The 13,605-nt window shown below is 35.9% G+C and overlaps 1 protein-coding gene across 1 annotated transcript in view; it reads right to left on the minus strand.

The window, feature by feature from the left end:
- FOCAD (focadhesin) overlaps positions 1–13,605 on the minus strand; it is a 318,600-nt gene that overhangs the window by 198,022 nt on the left and 106,973 nt on the right. The window contains 2 exon segments of the mRNA XM_017886722.1: positions 5,757–6,014; positions 13,282–13,346. Coding sequence (XP_017742211.1) covers positions 5,757–6,014; positions 13,282–13,346 — 323 coding nt within the window.

Raw genomic sequence — 13,605 nt, forward strand, 5'->3', positions numbered from 1 at the left:
TACCATTCAGGACATAGGCATGGGCAAGGACTTCATGTCTAAAACACCAAAAGCAACTGCAACAAAAGCCAAAATTGACAAATGGGATCTAATTAAACTAAAGAGCTTCTGCACAGCAAAAGAAACTACCATCAGAGTGAACAGGCAACCTACAGAATGGGAGAAAATTTTTGCAATCTACTCATCTGACAAAGGGCTAATATCCAGAACCTACAAAGAACTCAAACAAATTTACAAGAAAAAAACAACCCCATCAAAAAGTGGGCACTTCCCATGTTTTAATTAGCTAGGATTTTAGGTCCAGGGAGTTATCCTGTTTTATGTTTTATATAAAAAATTATTTAACATTACTAATAAAAGTTTCTGGATATTTTGCTATCATTCAATATTTCTTCTCTGCTTGCTTAGATTCCTTTTCAATTTTGTATGAATATATTCTTGAGAGTAAGCAAAAAATATTATTGAAATATTGAAACATTATCAAATTCTTATAAATCTAAAAAGGGCTTTATTGCCATTACTCACAGAAGATAGACTAATGGAAAGAAATATGCCAGGTTCAAAATTAGTTTTTTTCATGAAACTGGAAGATAATCCTCCAATGTATTCCAATGCCCAGTGTGCTATTAATGAGAAATCTAAGGTCAATATAATTTTAAGTAAGTTTTTCTTTTCCTATTCTTCTCTGAAATCCCTTATGATTTTCTCTTTATCCTTGAGGCTCTGGAGACATATTTAGGTATTAATAAATCACTACTTGTGCTGCTTAGCTTTCAGAGGGTCCTAACAATCTGTAGCCTTCTGTCCTTTTTCAACTCAGGGAAAGAGTTTTCTGGTGTGTTTTAAGTTTCCATCCTTCATTTTCTCTGTTTCTTTCACCCTAGAATTCCTATTAGAAAGTTGTTAGAACACCAAGTTAACCCTCATTGTCTTTACTTTTCAATTTCATCTTTTGCTCTATATTATGAAATATTTAGACAAGTATTTTACAATCTCCATAATAATACAAATCTAATCTAATCTAATCTCCATATACACACTACGGCAATCACATTTTTAATTTCTGAAATCTCTTGCTTTCAAATTTCTTCTTTCTCTTAGTAGCATTTTATATACAATTCAAAACACATATACAGTATCTTTCCAACATCTCTTAGGACATAAATCGTTTTTACATTACCTCCTGCTCCCTAAGTTCTCTTACTTCTAGAGACAGAAGCTCTGGTTAGTCACATTGTTACATTTTCTCTTAAGTCTGGTGAGCCTTAACTATTCATTTATATTTATGAATCAAGGCCATGTTGGTTGCAGGGAGCTGGCATGTTTTAATTCAAGAGATATAAATAAATGTTTCCTATAAATAAGATTGTCCTTTGATTTGAAGGGCTGACTGTGGAAGGGTTGAAGAATGATGAGGCATGTAAACTTGCTGCTCCACTTCAGGTTGTCTGGCCATGGTACAAGTATGTAGAGGACCAATCCCCACTTCGCCCTTCCCTCTCCACTAAATAAATAAGAAAACTTTTGTTCTAGCAATGATGGACCTCAATGTATTTTCCCTTGAGCAAAATTCCTCCTACCTATTATGAAATTCAAAGTTACCACAAAGTCTGCTCTGATTCCCCTCTCATAGTCCTTCAACAACACCAGAAGCTCATCCCTTGGAGAGTTTTAACCAGAAACAAACCTACTAGTCCCTGATATCAGTTGGAAGCAGATAGACTCCACTGTTCTGAATGCAGTTTTGGACCCCTTCTCCTCAAACTCCACCCCATCCTTTCTGATGCTTCCTGTTCAGTGACACAACCAGACAAACGGATTTTGTTTCAGTACATCAGTAAGTATCACATTCGCAGGGGGTTAACTGAAAAGTTACAATTCCTTCAATGAGAACTGTCAGTAATTTCTAATCTTTAGACCAATCAGAAGTAACGCCCCAACCTTAACACCCAGGAGTCCCAAGAAATTAACACAGAATTACTTTCCTGTGTATAAACTCTAGGCTTTTTGTACACAACCAGGAAAACACAAAAGGGATCAAATGCCAGTTGAAAGCTTTTTATCCTACAGATATATATGTAAGGTTTACAAAGAAGAAATAAATACATTGCCACAGAATGGGGTACATGCAACTTGACCTTGTATTTTGGTTGTGTTTCTCTTCACCTAATTGCTCCATGCTGGCAGGCTCATCCCAATTTTTCTCCAGGCATAATCGATGCTATGGCTACCAGGGAATAGTAGTACACTACTTCTTATCTATCAAGCTATTTATTAAAAGTACTGTACATTCTGGCTTCTTTTTGCTGGTGTGAAGAACATAGGAAGCCAACTGACTTCAGGGGGTAGCAATTCATAGAATTCAGTAACAACAGAACAAAGTACAAAGTGTCCAAAGACTCTTCGTGCAAGTTCTTTTATAGAATATATTTTCTCTTTTTCTCACAGCAGTAACTTACAGATCATTAAATTTCACACATTTCCTATTCATTTTCCATGTTAAAATATGGCTTATGACCCTGAGTAGAACTATCACAGGATTCTGCCCTATAACTCAACTTTTACTATTTGATAATATATGACTTTTCAAAGACCAGCAAGTCATGGCCCATGAACCTAGTCACATAAGTGATTTCAAATGGATCAAATGTGTACACTTTTACACATGGAAAAATACTGAAGCTCTGAAAATGTCACAAAGAATAAAATAATCGAAGATTGCAACTTTTCCCATTATGCAAGACCTTTAACTAGACTTAACAACCAAAATGTAAAAAGAAAATAAAATACCTCAGTGTTGTAAGATGCAAGTAAAAGCAAAGCAAAATAAATAAGCATGACCCTATTCCCACTTCCAAACAAGAGAAAAGCAAGCAAGCAACAAGAATTTGAAAGAGGCACTGAGTTTTGCAAAACTCAATTTGTTAAGACCATCATTGGGGATAGGTTTTAAGGGAGGAACCTGTGGTTCTCTAAAATCAAATTTATGAGCTTTTGCTCTTTGGCATATTCTATTTTATACATCAGTCAAAAAGAAATTGATACACCTTACACATAGTATTTAGAGTTATTCCATTGAAGGTGAGATACTAAACTATTTACACTTTTATTTTAGACCAACTCAATCTATCTAAAAATTACTCATCTTTGTGGTTGATGTTCAGTTCAGATACCTAAGCATTTAATCTTACCAAAAACCCTTAAACCTCATGGATAGAAACATAGGAGGAAAACACATTTTTTTCAGGTCTTAAAACCACAAACAAATAGCCTTAATTTCCAAAACAATATAATATTTTGTCAGGTATTCCCTCTACAAATATTTATCAGATACTATGAAGCATCCTATAAGGCTTCTACACACCAGTTGGCCAGAGGCTGCCAGAGAATTCAGGCAGCCTGAGCTAAGACAACTAACTGGCTGCCAGAATGCTGAGAGAGGATAATATCTCAGCACACCTGCCACATATACCACATTTCAGTGTCCCCCAAAAGACAAACTGAGAAGTTCTGCTTTACATTTTTTGCCTATTCAGCACATTCCCACTTCTATGACCAGTACACTATCCTTCCTTTGGGGGACCATTTCACCCCATTCCATGTGAACCTGATGGCAGAAACAATTTTAGGACCTGATACTTCACCTACTTCTATTCTACCCAGGATGGCCAAGTAAAGTGCCCCATTATCCCATCATGATGGTTGGTCCAATGTAAACACATGACCTAAGCAAGGCCAATCTGAGCATTCTTTACTTCTCTCTTCCTTTTGAATTTTGAATATAAGCTTATAAGGCTTTGGGCTTCCAGCAAATTCAGAGGAAAGAAACTGTAGCTTGAAAATACTGTCCAGACCATGAATGTCCTAAATATTAGAGGTAACAAAAACTAGAAGAAAGGATTTTGAATGTTTCCAACATGTACACACAAAAATGATAAACGTTTAAGGTGATGGATATACTATTAATTACCCTGATTTGATCATTGCAGATTTTATACATATATCAAAATATCACTCTGTATTCCATAAGTATGTACAATTGTTAATTGTGAACTAAAAATAAAGGGGAAAAAACAGTTTATGGCAGTTTAAGATGATTTTCTGTTACTTATAGAATTTGATCATGCTTGATCAAATTTCCTGTGTGTGTGTATAGATTGATGCAATATATGTTTTATTTCAGTGGTGTAGACAGAACAAGGTAACCCACTGTATAACTTCAAGGGAATCCTTCTTTAGATAATCTCCAGGCATTATCTGCATTAACTATTCTAGCGATTATCCTACCAAGTGTCAACACTGAAAGAAAACATTGGTTAGAAGTAGGATCACTATAGAAAATACAAGGACAGATAAAGCAGAAAGCAAGTTAAACTGATTCACATTATGCATACACCATGAAACAAAAGTATTTTGAGTACATTACAAATCCACTTGCAGAATCAGAACAGATGAGGTTAGAGTGAAAACTTTTTGTGAGATATCAGCAGTTGTTTACACAACAAAAAGGAATGAGTATGACAATTTGAGGTTAAAAGGAATTCCAAATACATTAACTTCATATCTGTTCTTTTTTTTTTTTTCTTTTGAGACAGAGTCCCAGGCTGAAGTGCAGTGGCACGATCTCGGCTCACTGCAACCTCCACCTCCTGAGTTCAAGCAATTCTCCTGCCTAAGCCTCCTGAGTAGCTGGGATTACAGGTGCACTTCACTGCACCCGACTAACTTTTGTATTTTAGTAGAAACAAGGTTTTGCCATGTTGGCCATGGTCTCAAACTCTTGATCTCAAGTGATCCGCCCACCTCAGCCTTCCAAAGTGCTGGGCTTACAGGCATAAGCCACTGCACTCACTTAACCTCATATCTCAAATAAACACATTTGCCCCTTTTCTACCAGCAAATTTTTTCCTCTAGGAACACATCACTTTTCCATTGGGAGACGGAAGGTTTCTTCATCATTCTTGAAAAGAAACCCAAGCACTAATAAACAGAGGATAACAAAAATGTCAAAACTACTTGGTTAGAAAATCTTTCCTTTATAGGAAATGCATTCTAGAGATTCTATCAATTGGAGAAAAAGAAAGTCACAGGTTATTATGCTAAATATGTGGTTAGTGTAAAAGGCTGGGGAAAGAAGTCTTATTAACGCCTGACTGCTTTCTCATTACATCCTAAGTTCTGTGCAGATAGGAAGAAAAAGTGTTTACCCTCATATCCTAGCATGGAGATCTGTACCATACATAGTAAAGAGTCAATATTTTTTAGCTTATTAAATGACTCAGGAAAGATAGTATCAAACTGCAAGAAGTTAAAAAGATATTAATGTCTATTGTATAGGCTCCCTTATCCTGAACTGATTAATCTATGTCCACTTTAAATGATCAACATTAGAACTAATGGATATGTATCTTGGAATAGGTTCCAAGAGTTGGCAAAAGCATTACAAAATAGCAAATCCACCAAAAAATTGGAAGAACCAGAATAGCACCATGTGCAGATTTCCTTGCAAAGTATGCTTCCATTTAAAACATGTTTGCATCATTAAGTATACATCAACTCAGAGTAAGGAAAAAGAAGAAAAAAATGGAAGGATAAAGATAGCAAGAAAAAAAAAAAAAGAATCATCAACCCATAATTTAAAACTCTGCTGCAAATAATCCACAAAGCAGGAATCATCTACAATTCCAATGATTAAGCTTTTTTCTCATTATTGTTCCATCATTCTCTTGCTTTACCTGGGAGGACTCTTGCTTTACCTGGGAGGAATCTGCTTGGGCTAATTCTGTAGTGACCTTCAGTATTTGGTGAAGATTCTGTCCTTTGTCTTCAACAAGGAGGTGAGCCAGCAGAAGAAAAGCAGGCACAGGGATCACAGTAGTAATAGGAAGCAATGACTCTACTGAGGCCAACCAGTCACTTGCAGCAGACGAGTCTCTCATTACTTCAAGAATCCTCCAGGCTGTAAATATTGAACCATACACACTGGTTACAGGCCACGCAAGCTTGTAGGAGAGCTGAAAAATAAAGACAAGAGAAGCATAAATAAGTGAGATAAATATATTTGTCAGAAATATATTTTTGGCATTCGTATATTTCATTGTAAGATATCACTCCTTCCAAAAAATGAATACAAATTGAATTACTGCCAAAATCTTCTCTGCACATAATTGAGGTAATAGGATTACACAAAGAGAAAAGAGTTGTTAGATGGAACTCTAGAAGAGTTATATCACAACTTTTCCTCATATTTACCATTCATTCCCCATTAAGGCAGAAAATATGAATCAATATACAAGATCCAGAGGCAACTGTGTTTGGAAAAAGCTATTATCACTAAAAAAGTATTCACCAATGAGAAGAAAGATAAAAAAAAAAAAAATACTGTATTTGCCCAGCTCCAGGCCCTACGCAGAAGCAATTTGGGGCAGATGGCAGACTTGGACTGAGGACAATTCATTTCTGTAACAGACAGTACGTTGATAGGAGAACAAAGTTGGTTCAGCTGGAGCCTGGGAATTCATTAATAATTGTAACTTGTGCAATAGGAAATGGCCTGACAGCTCTAAGCTGAAACAATACCCAGAGATGATATTATCCTAAATTAATCTGAGAAATGGCTCCTCGCAGAAATAAAGTAGTGCAGACAGGGTCAGAGGGTAGCCAAGGTGAGCTCTGTAAATAAACAGCTCAGGAGAAGTCACAGATGTTAAAGAATCATTAGACATTGCTTGCTAATAAAGTAATTCAAATCATGTAGAGTGCTTTGCGACAGATTATAAATCTCTAGATTATAACTATCTGGTCAATAGAGGCTGACTTATATGAATCAGGGTAACAATTGAAAGGATGGAAAGTAAAAGTTAAGCTTTATAAAATTTTTAAATAACAGCTTTATTGACATATAATTTGCATACTATAAAAGGTACCCTTTTAAAGTTTACAACTTATTGGATTTTAGCAATTCATTTCTAGAACTGTGTAACCAACATCACTATCTAATTTTAGAACATTCTCATCAACCCAAACAAAAATCCCATACCCATTGATAGTCACTCCTTATTCCCCCAACCCCACCTCCAGCCCTTGGCAACCACTACTCTACTCTGGTTCTATACTGGCCATTTCAAGTAGGAAACACATAATATGTGGTCCTTTGTGACCAGCTTCTTTCACTTAGCATGTTTTCAGGGTTCATCCATGTTGTTACTTGTATCAATAACTCATTTCTTTTTATTGCCAAATAATATTGCATTGTATGGATATACCATATTTTGTTTATCCATTATCAATTGATGGATATTTAGGTTGTTTCCACATTTTGGCTCTAACGAATAATGATGCTATGAACACTCCTGTAAAAGTTTTTGTGAGGTTATAAGTATTCAATTTTCTTGAGCATATATCTAAGAGTAGATATGAAATGTCTTTGACAATTAAATGTCACAGTAAAAACAAATGAGGAAGCTCTCACTGTATTGATATAAAAAGATTCCCCCAAGTGAAAATATAAGATACAGATACTATGACTGGAGTGCTATCAATTTTTTTTTCAAAGAGAGTGAGGAGAAAAGAAAATATACTTGTAGTTTTTTGTATATGCAAAGAAAAGTATGTGGACAAATACAGAAGAAATTAGTAACCACTAAATCATCTTCTGTTTTGGAGAGTGAGAACTGGACAGCTGGAATCAAAGGCAAGAAGGTAGCATTCATTATATGCAATTTTCTACTGTCGGAACCATTTGAATATATTACTATTTCAAGAAAATTACAAATTTTAAAAATTAAATAATATCTAAGTTTATATAGGTCCAGCTCTCCAAGAATATTTTTCTTCCCAAGAAGAAGGAATTCATTAACAACCATGGCCAAGTTTTTTAGACTAATGACAAACACCATAAAATTTAAAGGGCCAGGACTTCAGCATAGCCATGCCAGCTATCAGCCATTACACAATTTTTTTAAGCCTTACTTTACTCGTTTGTAAAATTTAAGAAATGACTACTTTCCTGCTTAGGTTGTAATATCTATAAAACACTTAGCACAGTGCCTGAAATTGCAAAATAAAGGGAAATAGTATTGCTGTCATCTTCAGAAGAGAAAAATAAAACTCATGTAAATGAATATAATTTGGAAATCACCATGAACCACAAGTTGAGTAAAAGCAACAATGTAACAGGGACATGTAAGAGGAAACAATGAAACAGAAAGCAATCCTAGGTTACTTGAACTGTTATGTCCAGGTTTAGGCTCTTAAGTTTGTTTGTCTGTTTGCCTAAGGTTAAAGCAGCAGGAGAAATTGTCCCATTGAGTGACAGCTGCCACTGGCACAGTCCCAGGGCAAGGATGCAATCAAGAGTTTTCTCTCAGCACCAGCTACCAAATCCTGGCCCTATAGCCTGAGGGAGGACCTGTGAAAGTGCTAGTAAGCTTTGCTTTTAGAGGAGAAAGTAGGTGTTTAAAAATAAAAGGCTTATGTTACATGAATTATATACCAACAAAAAATAAATCACAGAAAAAATACATTTAAATAAATACTGGGTGATTGTAAGACATCTTTTATAGGTATAAAATAACTGAGAATCTTTATTTTAAAAAACATTTAATAAAAATGTGCAGGTACATTAAGTAGTAACAATAAGACATCTGATAGTACTTCTTTGTCAAAATAGGTCTGAAAAAGAAATTGTGAACAATATTGATTTTTCATTAACTGTAAAGAATGGCATTAATCTATAATAGTGACTAAAACAGGCTTAGCAAAAGTAGAGAGTGGGTATAGGAACTCAAACTTATAGACCCTTAAAAGCAAGATAGATTTTTGCTAGAGGGTATCAGTCACTCACCAGTCAAGCACTATGAAGACTCTAGCACTATGAAGACCACGACGAAGACTCTAGACATGAGTTGAGAGATTTGGGAGTGGTTTATTATAACCAAGAGATAACACACACCATCCTCAGTCCCACGTCTTTCAGAAGATGATGATAGAAGCACATCTAAGACTTACTAATTCCTTTCTAAGTTTCAACCAGAAGTCTAAAAAAAGTTTATTTCAATATACTACTAATTCACAGTTCGTTTCCTTGTAAATCTGAAATACAACTGTTATTTACTCCCAAGTTCAGCACAAAGATGATAAAATATTGTGCCAAAAAAAAAAAAAAAACAAAGAAAGAAAACAAAATGAAAGTGCTGGTAACTGGATATAGGTTCTAGAATCAAACAAAATCTGAACTCCAACTCTACCCTTCACTACCTGCGTAATCCAGACAAATTAACCTCTCTAATCTCAGTTTCCTAGCTTGTAAAATAAGTATTTTAAGAATACCATCAGTGAAATGCAAACCAAAACCACAATGAAATACCACTTTACACCTACTAGGATGGCTAAATCAAAAAGATAAGACAGTAACAACAGTTGGTGAGGACAGGGAGAAATTGGAACCTTCATACACTGCTGGTGGAAATGTAGAATAGTGCAGCCCCTTTGGAAAACAATCTGTCCATTCCCCCCAACAGTGAAACATGGAGTAATCACCTTATCTAGCAATTCTACTCCTCGGTATCTACTCAAGAGAAATGAAAATATTTGTCCACACAAAAACTGATACACGAATGGTTATAGCAGCATTAGAGCCAAAAAATGGAAAAGAGCCAGGAATTCATCAACAAAAGAACAGGAAAGTAAATGTAAGGTATCCATACAATGGAATATTAGCTCTAAGAGAAAATGAGGCCCTGCTACATGGCACATGCTACAACATGGACAAACCCTGAAGACATTATACTAAGTGAAAAAAGCCACTCACAAAGGACCACTTATTGTATGATTATATTTGAAGGAAATGTCCAGAATAGGCAAATCCATATAGAGACAGCAAGCAGATTACAGACTGCCATCCTGAGGGATGAGGAAAAAATGGGGGAATTAGGGAGTGATGACTACTAGTGCAGGGATTTTTTAGGATAATAAAAATAAAAATGTTCTAAAGTTGATTGTGGTAATGAATATATAATGCTGTGAATATACTAAAAGTCATTGAATTGTACACTTTAAATGAGTGAAGGGCATATGTGAATTACATTTCAATAAAGCTATTAAAAAAGAATTGGGTTCCCACTGCATGACAGTAAGTTATTTACCTCCTTTATGCCTCAGTTAACTCTTAGGTAAAATGAGATCAATAATTTTACCTACTTCAAAGAGTGTGAGACAAAATCAAATTAGTTAATACAAGCCAAAGTGCTTAAAACGAAGCCTGCACATATGAAGTGCTCAATAAACAACCCCATGAAGGTGGCGTTTTGTTACCCATTTTACCAGGGCCCAGATACCACATAGATTCAGTCACTAGTCCAAGGCCACACAGCTGGAAATAGATTAAAAAAAAAAAAAGAAAAGATACCTATTTCATAGTTATTGTAAGAAATATGAGTTGGCCCACATAATAACTCCTAGCATACCGCACATGTTCAATAAATGTTAACTTTAGCTATAAGTAGGACAATGACAATTCCTTGCAAATTTTATGATTTTTAAGAAACAAATATTCTGCTTACTTTATACTACTTCAAAGCAATTTCAAATAAAATCTACTTGGCAAAGCTTTCTTACCAAAGACCCAAAAGTACCGTATTTAATTTTTAAAAACACACATAAGAATAAATAAACACATGGTAGACCCCAGCTCAGTCAAGCTGTCTGTAATTGTTCTGCTGACTAAAACAGTTCCATAGAGATGAATTTTGCCTCCTGCACAATTACAAGAATTTAACTTTTAAGTCTTCTTTTCCACTTCATCTCCCCATCCACCCTTACTCCCCTCCAAAAAAAACTTTTCTGATTCTGTCTTACTTTCTGAGCCAGTTACTCAATGTGTTAACTTTCAGCTCCACATCCACCCTTCTTTGTCTATGTGATCTTACAGTTGTGCCTTTTCAGCAGTTCTCCTTTGCCCTCTGGTCTAATGTTAGACCTTGTAAATAGAGAGCACAGGAGAGACATTGCAAGGAAAGGAAGAAGGGGCTTCTCTTCAGGTTCCTGTGTGCTTCTTTGATTTCTCCTACCACGGCTGCTAGGGACATGCAGGATATCCCAGAGGTGGCTTCCAGTGGACCAGCTCAGCCAAATCCAGCCTGTTCACACCACAACAAGTGGTTTCCTGTGGACCAGTTCTAGCTTATGGCACCCCAGCAGACTATATCACCCAGTAGGCCTTCTCCACATTCTCTCCTACCAGGTCTGACTCTCAGTGTTGTCTGGGGAGACCTTTTTAGTTCCTTCCTTGGGAACTCTGCCTTGGTCTTAGCCTAGAGGTAGTACCTGCTCCATACATATACTACTGTAATATTCCTTAGATGCTTTTTTTATAAGTTTTTGTAGCTAAACACCTCTTACTAATAATTATTTGCATTAAGTTTTCCTTGCTCAAATTGCCAGTGTGTTTTCTCTTTCCTGACTGGAATCTGACTCATACACTGATGTTCTTTTATCCCCCACGTTCTCTTGTGGGAGTGGAGGGGAACAAGGAGGAAGCAGAATGTTTCAAGCCCTTTAGAATTTACAATTAGTGTTCAATTTTTTATTTTTTTAATATTTATTAATTTATTTAATTTTGCCTGGGGAGAATGCAATAGGTAGTTTTAAATATCACATTTAATAGCCAAGATCACACCACAGCACTCCAGCCTAGGTGGCAGAGTGAGACTCCGTCTCAAAAAAAAAAAAAAAAAAAAATCAAATAGTCAAATAATCTTGACTTGGGGAAGAGGCTGGGAATATTTGGCTGAGTCTTGAAGAATGAATAGTTCAGGCAGATGATATAAAACAGCATTCTGTACAAAAGCAAAGATTCAGGAAGAGACTTGAAGAGTTTGGGGCAGGTTAAATTCATAGGTGTGATTGGAATGTAAAGTTCCAGATAGGAGCAGGAAAAAAAAGCCAATAGTAAAATGTGGCTTAAATTTTTTAAAACAGTGATCATATATCTACTGAAAGCCTCCTTAAAGCAGCACAGCATCATAAGGGCTATAAGATATTTATAGCCCTAATAGTAATTCTGCCCCTCCCCTTTACCAGCTGCTAAAGAGAAAGTCCAGATATTAGTGTTGATGAATAAGATTCACACACATCTGAGCAAATAGTAAATGAAGTACTTATGTATTAGAGTTGGGGTGATCCTCAGTAAATAACATGTGTGATTTAAAGGAACAGAATTCTTGCCCTGCCCCCACTCCCATTCAAGATCCAATCATTGTTCTATATGGGCAAACCAAGAGGTAAAGTAAAAAAGCTATTAGAAATTCTTTTTGTCAGATTTTGTACTCCTATTAGGGCTGATGCAAGAACTTCTCTCTCTTAATTCAAATCAAATACCTGTTTCAAGTTTTAAAGTTTTAGCCAAACAATTAGGATTTAGGAAGCTGTAATATACATTCAATTTGCCTATAATTATTGGCCAGTTTCTGCTACATGCTCAAACAAGAAATAATAATGACTGGATTTGTGCTGCTGGAGCATTTAACATAAGAGGTATCTCTGCTTTTGCAGATGAAGCCACAACCATCACTCTAGTTTGTATTTACATAGTGCCGCTCTTCATGGAGATTTAAGATGCTTCTCCAGCTTCATCTTATTCAATCCTCATTTCATCCCCATAAGAGGAGTTGGAAAATAATGCTTCATTTTGATAAAGGCAAAACTCAAATATCATAACAAAAAAAGTCTGGTAAATCTAGGCCTAGAACCCAACCAATATCCAAACCATGACAATACTTGTACATTATTGTAACAGGAAAAGTGAGACTGAAAAAGCAGAAGGAGGAAGGCAGGATTGGAAAAGGAATGTGGCAGGCCTGTTGTCTTCCAGTTGGAGGCAGCAGAATAGGGGCATACACAGGGGACATCGAGAGTCATTATGCCAGGGAATATGGCAAGAGGTACCATATTAAATAAGGAAGTTTTAGTTCTTACTGATATCAGAAGTTTCAGGCATTTGAGGACTATTTCCCACCTTGGATTATCCCAGATCTAGCAATATGCTGTACTTAACCAACAGTATAATTTTAAAACATGATTCCATGTTAAAATATATTAGAGAAGTATCAGGTTAAATAGAATTAGTTCCTTTTCTGAAGAACCCTTCAGGATCTTTAACTAGTATTGTGCACTGGATTTTCAAAGAAGAAAAGATACAGCATTTCCAAACTTATCTCACGACAGGACTACTATCCCTTCTTATAGTCCAGAAGAATATGTTAAGATCTCCAACAGCATTACCTGACTGAATGATAAAGTCTGATAACAAACAGATGCTTCATCAGGAGGCAAGATTGTCCGTATACCTAAATTCCACATCGACACTTTATTTAATGAGATACCATCTCACACCAGTTAGAATGGCAATCATTAAGAAGTCAGGAAACAACAGGTGTTGGAGAGGATGTGGAGAAATAGGAACACTTTTACACTGTTGGTGGGATTGTAAACTAGTTCAACCATTATGGAAAACAGTATGGCAATTCCTCAAGGATCTAGAACTAGATGTACCATATGACCCAGCCATCCCACTACTGGGTATATACCCAAAGGATTATAAATTAT

The sequence above is a fragment of the Rhinopithecus bieti genome, unplaced genomic scaffold (genome assembly GCF_001698545.2).
Source record: "Rhinopithecus bieti isolate Rb0 unplaced genomic scaffold, ASM169854v2 scaffold_15368, whole genome shotgun sequence".
In the NCBI taxonomy this organism is placed as follows: Eukaryota; Metazoa; Chordata; class Mammalia; order Primates; family Cercopithecidae; genus Rhinopithecus; species Rhinopithecus bieti.